This window comes from Lolium perenne, chromosome 7, assembly GCF_019359855.2.
Source record: "Lolium perenne isolate Kyuss_39 chromosome 7, Kyuss_2.0, whole genome shotgun sequence".
Lineage (NCBI taxonomy): Eukaryota > Viridiplantae > Streptophyta > Magnoliopsida > Poales > Poaceae > Lolium > Lolium perenne.
Window position 1 is genome coordinate 96,803,230 of NC_067250.2, and position 17,418 is coordinate 96,820,647.

The 17,418-nt window shown below is 41.9% G+C and overlaps 1 protein-coding gene across 2 annotated transcripts in view; it reads left to right on the forward strand.

The window, feature by feature from the left end:
- The window catches only part of LOC127316572 (pyruvate dehydrogenase E1 component subunit beta-1, mitochondrial), an 80,594-nt gene extending 63,855 nt beyond the window's left edge, over positions 1 to 16,739 (forward strand). Inside the window, exons 1-14 of one of the 2 annotated variants that reach the window (XM_051347007.2) lie at positions 10,852 to 11,023; positions 11,131 to 11,202; positions 11,749 to 11,829; positions 11,907 to 11,933; positions 12,317 to 12,379; positions 12,482 to 12,568; positions 13,366 to 13,491; positions 13,789 to 13,922; positions 14,005 to 14,077; positions 14,181 to 14,246; positions 15,480 to 15,518; positions 15,601 to 15,725; positions 15,806 to 15,920; positions 16,372 to 16,739. In XM_051347007.2, coding sequence (XP_051202967.1) covers positions 10,994 to 11,023; positions 11,131 to 11,202; positions 11,749 to 11,829; positions 11,907 to 11,933; positions 12,317 to 12,379; positions 12,482 to 12,568; positions 13,366 to 13,491; positions 13,789 to 13,922; positions 14,005 to 14,077; positions 14,181 to 14,246; positions 15,480 to 15,518; positions 15,601 to 15,725; positions 15,806 to 15,920; positions 16,372 to 16,440 — 1,107 coding nt within the window. In that variant the 5' untranslated portion in view covers positions 10,852 to 10,993 and the 3' untranslated portion in view covers positions 16,441 to 16,739. Of the gene's footprint in view, positions 1 to 10,851; positions 11,024 to 11,130; positions 11,203 to 11,748; positions 11,830 to 11,906; positions 11,934 to 12,316; positions 12,380 to 12,481; positions 12,569 to 13,365; positions 13,492 to 13,788; positions 13,923 to 14,004; positions 14,078 to 14,180; positions 14,247 to 15,479; positions 15,519 to 15,600; positions 15,726 to 15,805; positions 15,921 to 16,371 lie in introns of those variants that run through there. The other variant, XM_051347008.2, reaches the window with a different exon arrangement.
- Positions 16,740 to 17,418: the final 679 nt, after the last annotated feature.

Below are 17,418 nucleotides of genomic sequence, written 5' to 3' on the forward strand. Positions count from 1 at the left end.
CAAGGTGCGGGCACTATCAGTACACTATGCATGAGGCTTGCAACTTGTAAGATATAATTTACATAATACATATGCTTTATTACTACCGTTGACAAAATTGCTTCATGTTTTCAAAACCAAAGCTCTAGCACAAATATAGCAATCAATGCTTCCCTCTGTGAAGGACCTTTCTTTTACTTTTATGTTGAGTCAGTTCACCTATCTCTCTCCACCTTAAGAAGCAAACACTTGTGTGAACTGTGCATTGATTCCTACATACTTGCATATTGCACTTGTTATATTACTCTATGTTGACACTATCCATGAGATATACATGTTATAAGTTGAAAGCAACCGCTGAAACTTAATCTTCCTTTGTGTTGCTTCAATACCTTTACTTTGATTTATTGCTTTATGAGTTAACTCTTATGCAAGACTTATTGATGCTTGTCTTGAAGTACTATTCATGAAAAGTCTTTGCTTTATGATTCATTTGTTTACTCATGTCATTACCATTGTTTTGATCGCTACATTCATTACATATGCTTACAATAGTATGATCAAGATTATGATGGCATGTCACTCCAGAAATTATCTTTGTTATTGTTTACCTGCTCGGGACGAGCAGGAACTAAGCTTGGGGATGCTGATACGTCTCCGACGTATCGATAATTTCTTATGTTCCATGCCACATTATTGATGATATCTACATGTTTTATGCATACTTTATGTCATATTTATGCATTTTCCGGCACTAACCTATTAACGAGATGCCGAAGAGCCAGTTGCTGTTTTCTGCTGTTTTTGGTTTCAGAAATCCTACAAAGGAAATATTCTCGAAATTGGACGAAATCAACGCCCAGGGTCCTATTTTTGCACGAAGCTTCCAGAAGACCGAGGGGGAAAGGAAGTGGGGCCACGAGGCGCCGCCACAACAGGGCGGCGCGGCCCAGGTCTTGGCCGCGCGGCCCTGGTGTGTGGGGCCCTCGTGTGGCCCCCCGCGTTGCCCTTCCGCCTACTTAAAGCCTCCGTCGCGAAACCCCCAGTACCGAGAGCCACGATACGGAAAACCTTCCAGAGACGCCGCCGCCGCCAATCCCATCTCGGGGGATTCAGGAGATCGCCTCCGGCACCCTGCCGAAGAGGGGAATCATCTCCTGGAGGACTCTTCATCGCCATGATCACCTCCGGAGTGATGAGTGAGTAGTTCACCCCTGGACTATGGGTCCATAGCAGTAGCTAGATGGTCGTCTTCTCCTTATGTGCTTCATTGTTGGATCTTGTGAGCTGCCTAACATGATCAAGATCATCTATCTGTAATTCTATATGTTGTGTTTGTCGGGATCCGATGGATAGAGAATACTATGTTATGGTGATTATCAATCTATTACCAATGTGTTGTTTATGATCTTGCATGCTCTCCGTTATTAGTAGAGGCTCTGGCCAAGTTTTTGCTCTTAACTCCAAGAGGGAGTATTTATGCTCGATAGTGGGTTCATGCCTCCATTAAATGCAGGACGGTGTGAGAAAGTTCTAAGGTTGTGGATGTCTTGTTGCCACTAGGGATAAAACATTGATGCTATGTCCGAGGATGTAGTTATTGATTACATTACGCACCATACTTAATGCAATTGTCTGTTGTTTGCAACTTAATACCGGAAGGGGTTCGGATGATAACCCGAAGGTGGACTTTTAGGCATAGATGCATCTTTGGATAGCGGTCTATGTACTTTGTCGTAATGCCCAATTAAATCTCACTATATTTATCATATCATGTATGTGCATTGTCATGCCCTCTCTATTTGTCAATTGCCCGACTGTAATTTGTTCACCCAACATGCTATTTATCTTATGGGAGAGACACCTCTAGTGAACTGTGGACCCCGGTCCTATTCTTTACATTGAATACAATCTGCTGCAATACTTGTTTTACTGTTCTTCGCAAACAATCATCATCCACACTATACATCTAATCCTTTGTTACAGCAAGCCGGTGAGATTGACAACCTCACTGTTTCGTTGGGGCAAAGTACTTTGGTTGTGTTGTGCAGGTTCCACGTTGGCGCCGGAATCCCTGGTGTTGCGCCGCACTACATCCTGCCGCCATCAACCTTCAACGTGCTTCTTGACTCCTACTGGTTCGATTAAACCTTGGTTTCTTACTAAGGGAAACTTGCTACTGTGCTCATCACACCTTCCTCTTGGGGTTCCCAACGGACGTGTCAACTACACGCATCAAGCAAATTTCTGGCGCCGTTGCCGGGGACCTGAAGAAAAGTTACACCACAAAGATTTCTATCTCCCACGTCAACTGCACGCCAGAAGCAGCAACAAGACTATCAACCTTAGAAGCAAGAATATCAATTTTACCAAGCTTTTCTTCAACAGATTTAGTAAAAGCAGTTTGTGTACTAATAAATTCTTTAAGCATCACTTCAAGACCAGAGGGTACACTTCTACTATTTTTGTAAGAATTACCATAACCATTACCATTATTATAAGGATATGGCCTATAGTTGTTGCCAGAATTATTCCTATAAGCATTGTTGTTGAAATTATTACTTTTAATGAAGTTCACATCAACATTCTCTTCTTGAGCAACCAATGAAGCTAAAGGAACATTATTAGGATCAACATTAGATCTACCATTCACAAGCATAGACATAATAACATCAATCTTATCACTCAAGGAGGAGGTTTCTTCAACATTACCTTCTTACCTTGTGGAGTCCTTTCCGTGTGCCATTCGGAGTAATTTATCATCATATCATCAAGAAGCTTTGTTGCGGCGCCTAAGGTGATGGACATAAAAGTACCTCCAGCAGCTGAATCCAATAGGTTCCGCGAAGAAAAATTCAGTCCTGCATAAAAGGTTTGGATGATCATCCAAGTAGTTAGTCCATGGGTAGGGCAATTCTTTACCAAAGATTTCATTCTTTCCCATGCTTGAGCAACATGTTCATTATCCAATTGCTTAAAATTCATAATGCTACTTCTCAAAGATATAATTTTAGCAGGAGGATAATATCTACCAATGAAACATCTTTACATTTAGTCCATGAATCAATACTATTCTTAGGCAAAGATAGCAACCAATCTTTAGCTCTTCCACTTAAGGAGAAAGGAAACAATTTCAGTTTTTTAATGTCTCCATCTACATCCATATACTTTTGCATTTCACAAAGTTCAACAAAATTATTAAGATGGGCAGCAGCATCATCAGAACTAACACCAGAAAATTGCTCTCTCATAACAAGATTTAGTAAAGCAGGTTTAATTTCATAGAATTCTGCTGTAGTTGCAGGTGGAGCAATAGGAGTGCATATAAAATCATTATTATTGGTGCTAGTGAAATCACACAACTTAGTGTTTTCAGGAGTATTCATTTTAACAGTAATAAAAATAAGTAAAGCAAACTAAATTAAGTAAAGTAAAACAAGCAACTATTTTTTTGTGTTTTTGATATAAAGAAGGCAAACAAAATAGAAAATGAAATAAAGTAAAGCAAGATAATAAACAAAGTAAAGAGATTGGATGTGAGAGACTCCCCTTGCAGCGTGTCTTGATCTCCTCGGCAACGGCGCCAGAAAAAGAGCTTGATAACGCGTGAAGCACACGTCCGTTGGGAACCCCAAGAGGAAGGTGTGATGCGTACAACATTAAGTTTTACCTCAGTAAGAAACCAAGGTTATCGAACCAGTAGGAGATGAAGGCCACGTGAAGGTTGTTGGTGGAGGAGTGTAGTGTGGCGCAACACTAGGGATTCCGGCGCCAACGTGGAACCTGCACAACACAATCAAAATACTTTGCCCCAACTTAACAGTGAGGTTGTCAATCTCACCGGCTTGCTGTAAACAAAGGATTAAACGTATGGTGTGGAGAATGATGTTTGCTTGTAGAAAACAACAGAGAACAGAGATTGCAGTAGATTGTATTTCAGATGTAAAAGAATGGACCGGGGTCCACAGTTCACTAGTGGTGTCTCTCCAATAAGAAATAGCATGTTGGGTGAACAAATTACAGTTGGGCAATTGACAAATAGAGATGCATATACATATCATGATGACTACTATGAGATTTAATCAGTGCATTACGACAAAGTACATAGACCGCTATCCAGCATGCATCTATGCCTAAAAAGTCCACCTTCGGGTTAGCATCCTGTTATCCCCAGATTTTAGCCAAATCAGGAGATGGGCCGTAATTGAGATGGGCTTGAAGGATATCCATGTGGAGCGTCTCTGAAGCGGCCTTGCACGAAGATTTTGGGCTAGATTGCCCGTGTATCTGTATAATGTTAGTAGATTGCATCTTAGTTTAGAATTAAAAGGTAGAGTCTAGCCCGTACACGGGTTAGTTTATTCCCGCATTAGAAAGTCTACGGACTATAAATATGTACCTAGGGTTATTGAGAAAGGAGGACAATGACGTTCACAACAAACACAAACCAGGCGCATCGCCACCCCTTATTTCGAGGGTTTCTTCCGGGTAAGCATCATGCTGCCTAGATCGCATCTTGCGATCTAGGCAGTATACGTTTATTCGTTACCTTGTGTTACTCGTGCTGAAGCGTTGTTGATGGCGAGTAGTACTATTTATCGTAGATGTTTTGGGGCTTGCATTGATGCTTTTCTTATGCATATTTGCTTAGCAATGCCGTCCCTCGATATCTAGCTGCCCTTACACCTAAAGGGCAGCACCTTGCTTGTTCGTTACTTAGTAGATCCGATCTGTTATAGTTGCTCCTTGTTTCAAGGATTAGTTTAATATCTGCATGATTAGGTCTTATGCTGGGGTTGGATGATCCGGTAGTGCGTGAGGTGTTGTTTTACCGTTCCTATGAGAGATGTTCCGGGAATTGACTTTACGTTGGTTTTTAGGCCTCTTTTAGGAATAGTTTCCATCATCTTCCGTATCTGCTAGGCCCAACTACGCGTAGGATGTTCCGATTATGCGGTGAAAACCCTAAACTGTCGTAGATTGGTTTAGCTTTGTTTTGATCAAGCAGGATCCCCATGTCATCGTAAATCCAACGTGAACCATGGGGCGATCGGCTCTTTGAGCCGATCCACAGGGCAACCTGAGAGCCGATCGGGCTCGTATTTAATGTTTACGTGTCTACCATGCAGGAGACTAGCTGAAGCAATCCAACACCTTCCTGATCAGGTATAGGTCAGGTGGCACGCCCTTGCAACCGCCAGGACGTGTGCTGGGACTTTGCGGGACGACGCGAGGCACCAAGGCCCACTTAGCAGTCTTGGGAGTCTCCCGGCTCTTCGTGTTGCTTAACCACTGCTCGCCGGTGGGTTTTGGCAGGCAACACATCCGCACCCCTTCCAGTATTAAGTTGTAAACAACAGACAATTGCATTAAGTATGGTGCGTAATGTAATCAACACAAATATCCTTAGACAAAGCATTGATGTTTTATCCCTAGTGGCAACAGCACATCCACAACCTTAGAACTTTCTGTCACTGTCCCAGATTCAATGGAGGCATGAACCCACTATCGAGCATAAATACTCCCTCTTGGAGTCACAAGTATCAACTTGGCCAGAGCCTCTACTAGCAACGGAGAGCATGCAAGAACATAAACAACACATATATGATAGATTGATAATCAACTTAACATAGTATTCCATATTCATCTGATCCCAACAAACACAACATGTAGCATTACAAATAGATGATCTTGATCATGATAGGCAGCTCACAAGATCTAAACATGATAGCACAAGAGGAGAAGACAACCATCTAGCTACTGCTATGGACCCATAGTCCAAGGATGAACTACTCACACATCAATCCGGAGGTGGGCATGGTGATGTAGAGCCCTCCGGTGATGATTCCCCTCTCCGGCAGGGTGCCGGAGGCGATCTCCTGAATCCCCCGAGATGGGATTGGCGGCGGCGGCGTCTCTGGAACTTTTTCCGTATCGTGGCTCTCGGTAATAGGGTTTTTGCGACGGAGAGTTTAAGTAGGCGGAAGGGCAGAGTCGGGGGGCGCTCGAGGGGCCCACACCATAGGGCGGCGCGGGCCCCTCCTTGGCCGCGCCGCCTTGTGGTGTCGCCACCTCGTGGCCCCACTTCGTATCCCCTTCGGTCTTCTGCAAGCTCCGTGGAAAAATAAGACCCTGGGCGTTCGTTTCGTCCAATTCCGAGAATATTTCCTGTGTAGGATTTCTGAAACCAAAAACAGCACAAAACAGGAACTGGCGCTTCGGCATCTCGTTAATAGGTTAGTGCCGGAAAATGCGTATAAATGATGTAAAGTGTATATAAAACATGTTAGTATTGTCATAAAACTAGCATTGAACATAAGAAATTATAGATACGTTTGAGACGTATCAGAGTCTCATGTGTAACATCCGACACACCCCAAATCCATTTGAAGGACGATTTGGTGGACGCTACTGGTGATGCTCTTAGGACATATCGCCCGGCTCATTCAGCCACCGAATATATCTATTTTGATTTGTTTATGTCAGAATGTGGATATCGTCCGCCGAGCTTTGTTCATATGGATTGGGGGTAATTTCAGCGGCCATGCGCATTTGGCTGCCTGGCCCAGCGCATTTGTCTGCCCTGACCATGTTGATTTTTTTTATTTTAACTAATTAGGAAATGAATGAAAGACAATAACATAGCAATCAAATTAATTTAAATAGTTTACATCAAAAAACACCATAGTTCACAAGCAATGTATTCCACCAAATAAACAACATAGTTCACAATAAACAAAATAAATGGAGATGGGATGACTACTCCTGTCTTGCCAAATATCCACATATGCTCAATTAAATTTGCTTGAAGTCAATCATGAAAATAGGGATCATAATGCATATGGACGAACTCCTCAAACGATGATGCCCCCGGCTTTGGCTAAACCAACTCACACTGAAATTTGCAGCCTTGGTCATGGAGGACTTCATCACGCTCATCCTCGCCGATCATGTTGTGCATGATCACACAAGTAGTCGTCACCTCCCACGTGGTGTCAACACTCCATGTTCTAGCAGGGTGATGAACAATAGATCCCCTAGATTGGAGCACACTAAATACCCGCTCCATATATTTCCTACAAGCATCTTGTTCTTTGGAAAACTTACTTTTTTTCTTCTTCGGGTGGACGGATTGTCTTCAAGTGTGGATCAGTCAGGATACATGCCATCAACTAGATATTGGGTTTGTCTTATGCATTCCCATTGATCTTGTAGTGAAAGATTAAAGCATTATCGTCTACAAGCATGGAGAATATTGGAGAATGTTGAAGCATATTGATGTTATTGTGGGAACCTGGCATGCCTCTCCACGTGACTTTTCATGAAACTTTAAAAGTTTTGTGCATTGTTGCTTTATAAGAATCCAAAGTACTTCCCCACTTCATAATTTTTTGTGTCGTGGTTTCAGTTTAAAATTATGTAACTAAGCTATAGTGCATAAAACCTCATGATGTTTTCATCTTTATATGTGTGTTTAGCTTTTAGATGCGGCTTAACTTCTCCATCTCGTTTTCTTAAAAGAACAAAATACAACATATGATATTGTTAGTTTTTTTGCATAAAGGAGTAAGCGCATCTCTAGCGGTCCAACGCAAATGGACCGCAACTGTTCAGTTTGGTCCGAGTGAACAGGAGGACAGAGAAAACCCGGAACATCGATCCGACGCAAATAGACTGACATCCGTGATGACCCATTTGAAGCCCAAATTTGGGCAGCAACTACGTTGGCGTGGACTGAAGCCATGTGCGCTCGTGTCCCCTTGTACTCTCGAGGCCCGTTCGCCAGTGACACACAAGCCACACACACCATCCAAGTCGCGCCCCTCCCATGCACCACAATCCTACCGCACTGTGACCGCCTTCCCCATCCCTTCACACGACACGCGTGCGCTGACGTTTTAAATGCTGAGGCATTCCCGCAATCGCCTCGCTAGCCCGGCAAAAAGAATCCGCACGGGAAAACTACATCGGGAGACTACAAACCCGATTTTTTTGGAAATAAAATAAAGAAAAATAATGAGGGCTACCTATGATACAAACATTTCTAGGGTTTCTTACATAGGGGTATATCCCTCCCCTACGATGGTCAATGATTACAACCATTCATTTGTTGCAAATTTTATTCATAGAGAAAATGAGAATCCTAAAAACAAATGTAGGTGTCCACAGTGGCGGCGCCAGGTTTTAAAGACCAGGTATTCATTAAAAAAAACTCAAACAATATGAGAACAAAAACAACTGAGAAAACAAAGGAAAAGTACAGAAGAAATCGAGAAAAATAGTCAATTACAAGCTTGCATCTAGCGGTAATGGCATCTAGGAAATTATATTCGCTACCGCTTATGCTAATCTAGTACAGTCTAGCACTCTGCTAAATAGCTAAATTGCTAATTTGGTAATGGATTGACTGCTAAGTGCTAATCTTCTTTCTATACATATGAGATGCGGCATGCGCTAGATGCGGCCATGCATACAGAGGGGATCAGGCCATCAAGGGAATCACGTCGTGGTCTTTCTGCCGATCGACGCTACCGCTCGCCTGCTCCGCTTCGCCTAGGGTTGCTGCGCCGCTACTGCGTATGTGTGCGTGGTGCCGCTCCGTCAGTTCATCGGTTCGTGAATGGTGAGCGAAATAGGAACGAGCGAGTTGGCATAGTAGGTTGTTGACCCCTTGTATGGGCTATGGGCCATATGATTAGTATTAGAAAATAAATTACACAAATTATTCGGTATGCACATATCCCTGGAGCTAGCAGGACCAAAGATTACTCTAAATGCATTAGCATTTCTATTATTAAACCACAACACAACGAATGTATAATGCTTGAGGTAGCATCTGTAAAGAGCTACACCTAGACCAAATTCCTCCCCCTAACTTCATAGGTGGTCACTCTCTTTCCGCGCGAAGCGTTCGTGTCGCGCGCGATATGATTCCCTTTTCACCACGTTCAGTCTCTTTCCTTATGTAAAAGGTACTGGCACTCCCACGAAAATGAAATAAATTTAATTTATACTAATCTTTTGTACTTATGTAGAACTTACTTTAGCTTAACAAGTTGCTAAATATTAGTTGTCGCTTATATATTGCTGATAAATACAATTCATTGCGGTAAACTTAAATGGATAACCTAGTAGGAGCTCTGCCTGTTTCATATTAGATGAGGAAAAAAATCAATAATAAGCTAGGAGGGTTATGTTATGGAATATACATATGATTGGTACATCAAAATCGCATGCGAGCTACTCGCTATAGATATCTAACTCGCGGGATGTACAAGGAAACTGCTTGACGTTCTAGAAGGTGGTGAATATCAAGCGGTTCTTCTCCTCATTTAGGAATATTGGTTTGTTTACAATTTATATCTCTAAACATATGATATATGGATATCTTAGTATGTGTTTTAGTATATGATTATATAAGAATATTTATAGAAACTTCTCGAGTTAAGTTGAATTGGTGTCATGAGCTTATACCTTTTTTGTTGTCAAATGTGCGGAAATTCAATTCGGCTCCCGGGTGCGTATGCTCCCTCTACCAAAAAAACATATTTCGAAATGTCAAAAATTTTGGATAAAAAATTCTACATGTACATATCTATAATGTATGTGCATTCGCTAAGTTTCACGAAAAACCAATATTTTTGATGGTCTTTGTAAAAAGGAGAAACTTTATCTTGTGAAAAGCATTATTTTTAGCACTGAATTTTATCTTTTTTACACACGTCACATGGTAAGTCGATTTTTTATGAAACGACTTTCTGAGCGCGTAGCACGTGAAGATGTACGTACAAATTTTTTGTTTCAATTTTTTTGAAATTTAAAATGTACAAAAGATGTATTTTAAAATATAGGGAGCATACGCACCCATGTTCCAAAACACCACTCCCCCGATCTTGAGAGTTTTATTTCATGATTAGATAATATATTTATAGAAACTTTTGGAGTTAAATTTACAGACTGTCATGAGTTATACCTTTTTGTTGTCAAATGTGTTGGGAGTTAAAGGTGGGCTCAATAATAAGTTGACAATGTGTGCATGGCAATTACTTGGCACTGAAATAGCATCATTAATAGTAATTACTGAGAAAAAAATGTTATTCATCTGAAATAGCACATTGCTTGGGATTTTCAACATAATCATTCTTTTGTACCAAATGACACCACGCGATCTATTTCGATATCAACCACGTATGTACTTCTACTCTTTCCCTCTCCGGAGTCTGTAACATAGCGCAAGACTTGTTAAACAAGGGAATGCATGATGATGACTAACTCTCCTCAGAATAGATTGCCGAAAAGAACATATATAAACCGTTAACCGCATGCAATTTCACAAAAGAAAGACCATAATAACAACATGATACGGGTGTATCATATCAAGAAGGTTCAAGCCCACAACTTGGTAAATCCAAAAGAGTGAGCATCTCTGGGCGTTGACCTTTCAATGCTATTCCTTTTGAAATTGGCGTCTCTTTGGTCAAACAGTTTGATGCCCCGACGTGAGCGATATTGCAGTAGCACATTGGTAGTTTGTCGTTTTGTTTCGTTGTTGGAAACCGAACCCGGATAAAACCATTTTGAGATGTCATAGATACATGTTCTATATATGCTGGTATGTTGGCTATTTTTGTTTTTCTCTTTACAAAAAAAAAGTTGATGATGAACTAGGGACAATAAAGCTAGTATCTGCATATTTTCAATATCACCCATATTCTTCTTCATATAAGCACCATACTGCCATTTCAGGTCCAGGTGTAAATACCTGACTTGCTCGACGTCCTTTCTACAAGATACAAGGCGATAAAGGCATCTGCGAGTCGGCGCGGCAATTGCGGCGGCGTCCTCTCCATCCATCTCCCTCACCCTCCCCGCCGTATCAACACGAGTAGGGGCCATCCTCATCACAAAAAGTCGGACCCGACTCCCCCTCCTCCACCTTACCAGGAAGCCCAATCTCCCCTCCCAACCCCCCTTCCCGATCCCCGATCCCCGTCGGTAGCCGATCGCGTCGACGATGCTGGGCGCCGCCAGGAGATCCGGATGCGTACGCGCGCTTCCCCGACCCGATTCTCCTACCATCCATCCATCCGTCGGGATTCTCCCGTCTGTTTCGGAATCTGACCCGCGCGCGCGTTTTGTCCATCGATGCAGGTGCTCGGGCGGCTGGCGCAGGCCCTGCGCCCGGCGGCGGCGGCGAGGACCTACTCGTCGGCCCCGAAGGAGGTGAGCGTCTCGACCGAACCCTATCTCGCCCGTATGAATCGTACCGTCGCGCTGGCGTGGCGATCGGCGTGTCACGCGGAATAATAGTCTGGTTTAATCTGCGTTTTTGGTTGTTTGTTTTGGGGTTGGGAATGGTACCGCTGCGTGCGCTTTTGTTTTCGTAGACGGGTGATCTGTGATCATGCGGCGAAGCTGTTGCAGATCGACCAGTTGTTGCTATAGAAGGCGTTGATTGCATCTGTATGGCACCTTGTTTGGTTTGTTGTCCAGCTCAGCTACGGAAATACGGTTGGCCAGCCAGGAGATTCGCTTGTTTTTGGTGCTCGTGTGTCTCGGGTGGTAGGGACTTCCCTTTGGTGCTAGGTTGTTTAGTTCCAGGTTGAACGGTAGGTGTGGAGAGAAATCGGTAGTGGTGTCTAAGCTGGCGAATGGACATCTGTTGTAGAAGTATTCAGCGCTGTCTCTGATTTCACATGGCCCAGTTCACCCAACATTGAGTTAAGGTTTGGCAGGCAAATTTATGCAGTTCTTCATTTTCTTCTGTAGATGAATGTGCGTGAAGCATTGAACTCTGCCCTTGACGAGGAGATGGCTGCAGACCCTTCCGTCTTCTTGATGGGAGAAGAGGTACCATCCGGAAGAGATGCTGTATATTTTTCATTGTTTGACCCCCTTTGCTCCTCTGATACATGGTATTTGTGCAGGTTGGAGAGTACCAAGGTGCATACAAGGTGAGTACTTTGTTTTAAAGATTAATGCTGTCGCTATCACGTTGTTGTAAACTGATTTTTTGTGTGTGAATAGCCAACTGCTCGTGCCCTGTTAATGATGAAGTTCTGTTCGTTGCTTGAGTTGTTTAAACTGTTGTCAGCATAGTGGTTAACTTTATGCAAAATAAAAGTATCTTGAAATATGCATTAATCTAGATAATCAATCAAACTTTAACGATACATGTCTCTACTACATAAAATATGGTACGGAGTAATTGAGTTAATTAATTACTTGAAACTTAAGAGGTAATCTCATAAGGGTGAACGGCTGCCACCAGCTAAGATCTTTGTAAGAGTAAATATAAAGATACTATTACCACTCACATCCGTTGTGTTATTTGCAGATAACAAAGGGTTTGTTAGACAAGTATGGCCCTGACAGGGTTCTTGATACACCAATCACAGAGGTTTTACTCTGAAACCCTTGGAAGTAATTGCTGTCGTCTGTTTGTAAGTTGTCAGATCTGTGTTGATCATTTTTAAGTACTTATATGGTTTGTCTTGTTCAGGCTGGTTTTACTGGCATTGGTGTTGGTGCTGCTTACCAAGGTCTTCGACCTGTAGTAGAGTTCATGACATTCAACTTCTCGATGCAGGTCAGTCATATTTCATTTGTCAAAATTCCGAAAATGCCTGTTTGTTGAAGAACCTTATTGTATGGCTGTATTGTTTCTCACTGCTAATTTTCTAAGCTGCTTAGAGTACAGTAGCTGTTGTAGTGTTGACACTGACAGTGTATATTTTGGTAGTAGGACCTAATGCCATATGTGTACTATTATAGTTCGTACTTGGTAGTCACCGTGTTGAATTGTTGGTTTTACTAAAAAAATGCAATAACCAGTTTGTTGAACTGTTGATTCTGAAATGTGCTAAATTTTATGTCTACCGTAGTCTGGCCTTGGTTGTCTTGTATCATGCTATTCTTAGGGGGAATGCTCTTGGAGTTGTTATGTTTTTACATATATAGTATAGGATTACTGGAATCTGACATTGGAAATTACTCATATCTGAAGTAAATATTACCCCCTACAAAAATTTGATGACCACATCACTGCATTTTCTCCTTCCTGGACAGTTCTTACAGAATTCAGAATTTGATTTCCACAATATGTTTGCTTAACTGTAAGTTGCAAGATTGGCAAGATCTCTTACTCATGCTTTCTTTCAAGGCTTCCTGTTAGACATTGCTGGTCTGCATAATCACAGATTATTCTTATTTCTGAGAATTGAAATAATTTCCATTAATTACAAATTTTCTAACTGTACATCAGTAACTGCTTGTTTATCAATTTTCGGTCCCCATAATCACATATTAATTGTTTGCGCCCATAACCTTTTCTGCTGCAGCCAGTTCCGAAAATGTTCTCCTAATAGCTCTGTTTTGCACATTCAGGCAATTGATCACATTATCAATTCAGCTGCCAAGTCGAACTACATGTCAGCTGGTCAGATAAATGTTCCTATTGTGTTTAGAGGACCAAATGGTGCTGCTGCTGGAGTTGGTGCTCAGCACTCACAGGTTTGTGACTGGAACATATCCTTATCTATCTGTGTGCTCATCAACATCCTTTATCCCGTTTCTTCTGTTGAGAGTAAATTGAAGGACTCGTTTTCCAAAAAATCTGACTCATTTATCTTGTTCTGTATAAAAATGTAATGAATTATAAGAGATTTGCGAGTTAGTGTGCTTCACATATGTAACATGCATCGCTTATTTTGGTCATTGTTGTTTAACATTTTATTTGTGTATTCAAGGAATGGAACTGTAATGGTCTAACTCTCGTTTGATGGAATAACTAACTGGCTTGGTATGCAGTGCTATGCAGCTTGGTATGCACATGTTCCAGGACTGAAGGTCCTAACTCCTTATTCGGCAGAAGACGCTCGAGGCTTGCTGAAAGCAGCAATCAGAGATCCAGACCCTGTTGTTTTCCTGGAAAATGAACTGCTGTATGCAATATCTTGTCCTACTCAGTTATTTCACTACATTTTGGGTTGCCATTTCTGTGTATCACATGTTCCATTTCCGCAGGTATGGTGAATCGTTTCCTATTTCTGCTGAAGTACTTGATTCTAGCTTCACTGTCCCAATCGGCAAGGCTAAGGTATGCTCTAAATTTAGTGGCAGAGAACCGTTAAATTTTGTCTGGTATTTTTTTATGGATTTTCAGGAAAGCTTACTTTCATTTGGATCTTATTGGTCTGCAGATAGAACGAGAAGGAAAAGATATTACAATTACTGCATTCTCCAAGATGGTTGGGTACGCGCTTCAGGTAATGTGGATTAAAAGGAATTAAGTTGTCAATTGGTCTTGTTCTATATTGTTCCCATCAGGTGTTTGTTATTCAAATTTGACCAAAATAGAGCAACAACTATTAGGAAGGACAGACTTTATTGAATAGGACTCCTGCCAAAAATGGTTGCTGATGAAATAGTGTTGCTCAAATGTGGAAAAACCCGGAACCTCTGAATTTTGTCCATTTGATTCTTTTTTCTTTATTTATGGGTACTTACCTATCATCTGGAAACAATTTTCGTAGATGTACCTATATTTAAATCTAGGATGCGTCGGACTGAGGTAGATAACACCTCTGCACAAACATACTTACCATAGGTTCATGCTGGCCCTGGCTTAATTAGACGGTGAATACTAGTTCCACATGAAAGAATGTGGCCCTGAGCTGCAATTTAAATGTCACTAACATCCAATACCAACCACCATACGAAAATTCAAGGCATTCAGTTTCTTTTTGTCAATAATGGGTTTTCTTGTAACTTCGTGAAAGGTCAAGGTGAGCTGGGTAAACTAGCCAACTAGGTGCTAAAAATCTTTTGACCTATGGTGGGTTCGCAAAGCTTATTTAAGTGGGTGCTAAGCGTGTTTATGAAAATCATGACCTACACAAGTCACTTACTTCTACGTGAAGTTAATTTGGATTAAAGTCAGTTGTTCCTCCATATGCTGTCAGAACACTCCACTGTTTAATTTTTGGGATCTTCAGTTCTAAGAATTCTTCAGCGGGTCATTGTTCAGTGGCAACACATGCATGGACAGAATTGCAGAAAGGAAATTAAACCAACCTTCGCATGAAGATGACTTAGCACTCACTAGTCAGTAAAACAATTGTCACATGAATCAGTGCCTTAATCAAGGAAACATGCATATGCTAGCGCCAACAGCAATCTGAAACCTCTTCCTGACTTGGCTTCACTGTGCACGTTAGAGCACAGGCTGTGGTGAGGAAATGCTATAGCTTAATGTCAGGTGTTGTGTCAATGATAAATGGTTCGTTTCTGAAAACGGTCTCCAAATCTAGACGAGTCTTTTGCTCTACGTTATGACATTTTGAGAAGTTGATTCTCTTATATACTCACGTGAATGATTTGTCTAATTAGCATCTCTGGAGTATATCAATTTGTTTCCGCTATATATGTACAACACCGATCAATAGTTCTGGCTACATTACTTTGAAAATCTTTTGATCTCATGCTCAGTCAAATTTCAGGCTGCAGAGATACTGTCCAAGGAGGGAATCAGTGCTGAGGTAGTTGCCTTTTGCAAAGTATATTGTTATGTATTACAGTTATGCAACTATTTACTTATTATCTACTAATTTCTGTTAACAGGTAATCAATCTTCGGTCAATTAGACCATTGGATAGAGCTGCTATTAATGCATCTGTTAGGAAAACCAATAGATTGGTAACAGTAGAAGAAGGCTTCCCACAACATGGGGTTGGTGCTGAAATATGGTCCGTCTCTCTGGCTCCTTGCCCCTCGCTACCTTCAGATATGCCTGGACATTGAATAATGAGATGTATTTCCATTGCAGCATGTCTGTTGTGGAGGACAGTTTTGAGTATCTTGATGCACCGGTTGAGAGGATTGCGGGAGCTGATGTGCCCACACCCTATGCTGCGAACCTGGAAAGGTTGGCGTTTCCTCAGGTATGCGCTTCCTGCTTCTCTTGCTTCGATTCAAAACTTATGGATCCCATCTTTTATAAATCTGGTTAAGCAAGCTTGCTAATCGATAATGACCCAGCGTTATCATCAGTAGCACTGGAAATATCCCAAATCTACTCTTGAGTTACTTTTCTGGCTTTCACCCATTTATTATAGGCTGTTACCTGTATCATCGATCGGCTATTGCGCAAATCTTTGCCGAGGATGGGGACATGAGAAGTATATTTATGTATTTGTAAAACTAACTGTTGGTTTCATTGCAAGCTTGGTTCACCATTACTAGGAATTTAGTGAATTATATACACTATTAAACTTGCCCTTTGCCTAGTGGGACAGCAAAAGGGAACAATGTATCCTGGTTTCTCCTTGCTTTACTAATGTGATTAACCATTTGTTTCTCCTCACTTTATTAATGCACTCTGTTTACTTGCAGGTTGAGGACATTGTCCGTGCAGCAAAGCGGGCTTGCTACAGATCATCGTCAATGGCAGCAACTGCCTAAATTCAAATGAAACTTCTGTTTCTCGGCCTTCTCTTTTCTTCCATGTCCAGAAAATATGTACCGCATCGCATAATGGGTTATCTTCCCAACTCTCGTGAGCTAATTTTGTAGATCCGTTGTGAACTGTCGATTCCGATGTTCCCATTTCAGCTGGAGGGATGCATACAGTCATGGTTCACACCCAGGAAAACTAGAATTATGCAACCTGTGGAGATTTTACATGACTGACGAATATGCCAATAACATGTACTACATCTGTTCATGTTTAATTGACGTGAGGTACATACGTTCGTAAGCTACTTTCTCTGCGCACTTGGTGTCGTGTTGGTACATGATTTTTGCGCCTGATTCTTTGTGTCTATTTTCTTAAGATGAATGACGAGGTTAGTTATGGATCATGGGCTCATGGGTCCCTAGTTGGAATACAGGGTAAAACATTGAATTGTCTCTGGGAAGGATGCCGGTGTCTGATAGCGACACAGGTGGTCATTTCTGGTGTCTGATAGGGATACGCGTGGGCATTTCTTGTGTCTGAAAGGGACACGTAGCTGAGGCCCAGAGAGTGCTGTGAAGATGACGCTATTGGTAGAGAGAGCCTCCAATATTCTGGCAGTAGTATATCCACGGAAAGTAACTGACCGAAGCAGGGAAAGTAACACATGGGGTGCAACTTGCGGTGCCGTGGGTTGTGGGGGTCTTTGTGGTCTCTGATGATTCTTCCACTGGAAACTACCAAAAATTGTCACAAGCATGAGAAAGCGATCCGTCTTGTCTCTAATTTCTAGAGCTTATCATTCCTGATAGACCATCATTGGTGGGCGGTGGGACTTGCTTTGGATCGGTCTCTCTCCCTACATCTCTTTCTCTTTCTCTCTGAAATCCACGGGCGCATAGCTGCATTTCCTTTTGGCCGCTGTTTGCAGTGGTGGACTTCCCTGTGCCACGATTCAAACCTCAAATGTCGACACCTTCAATCAG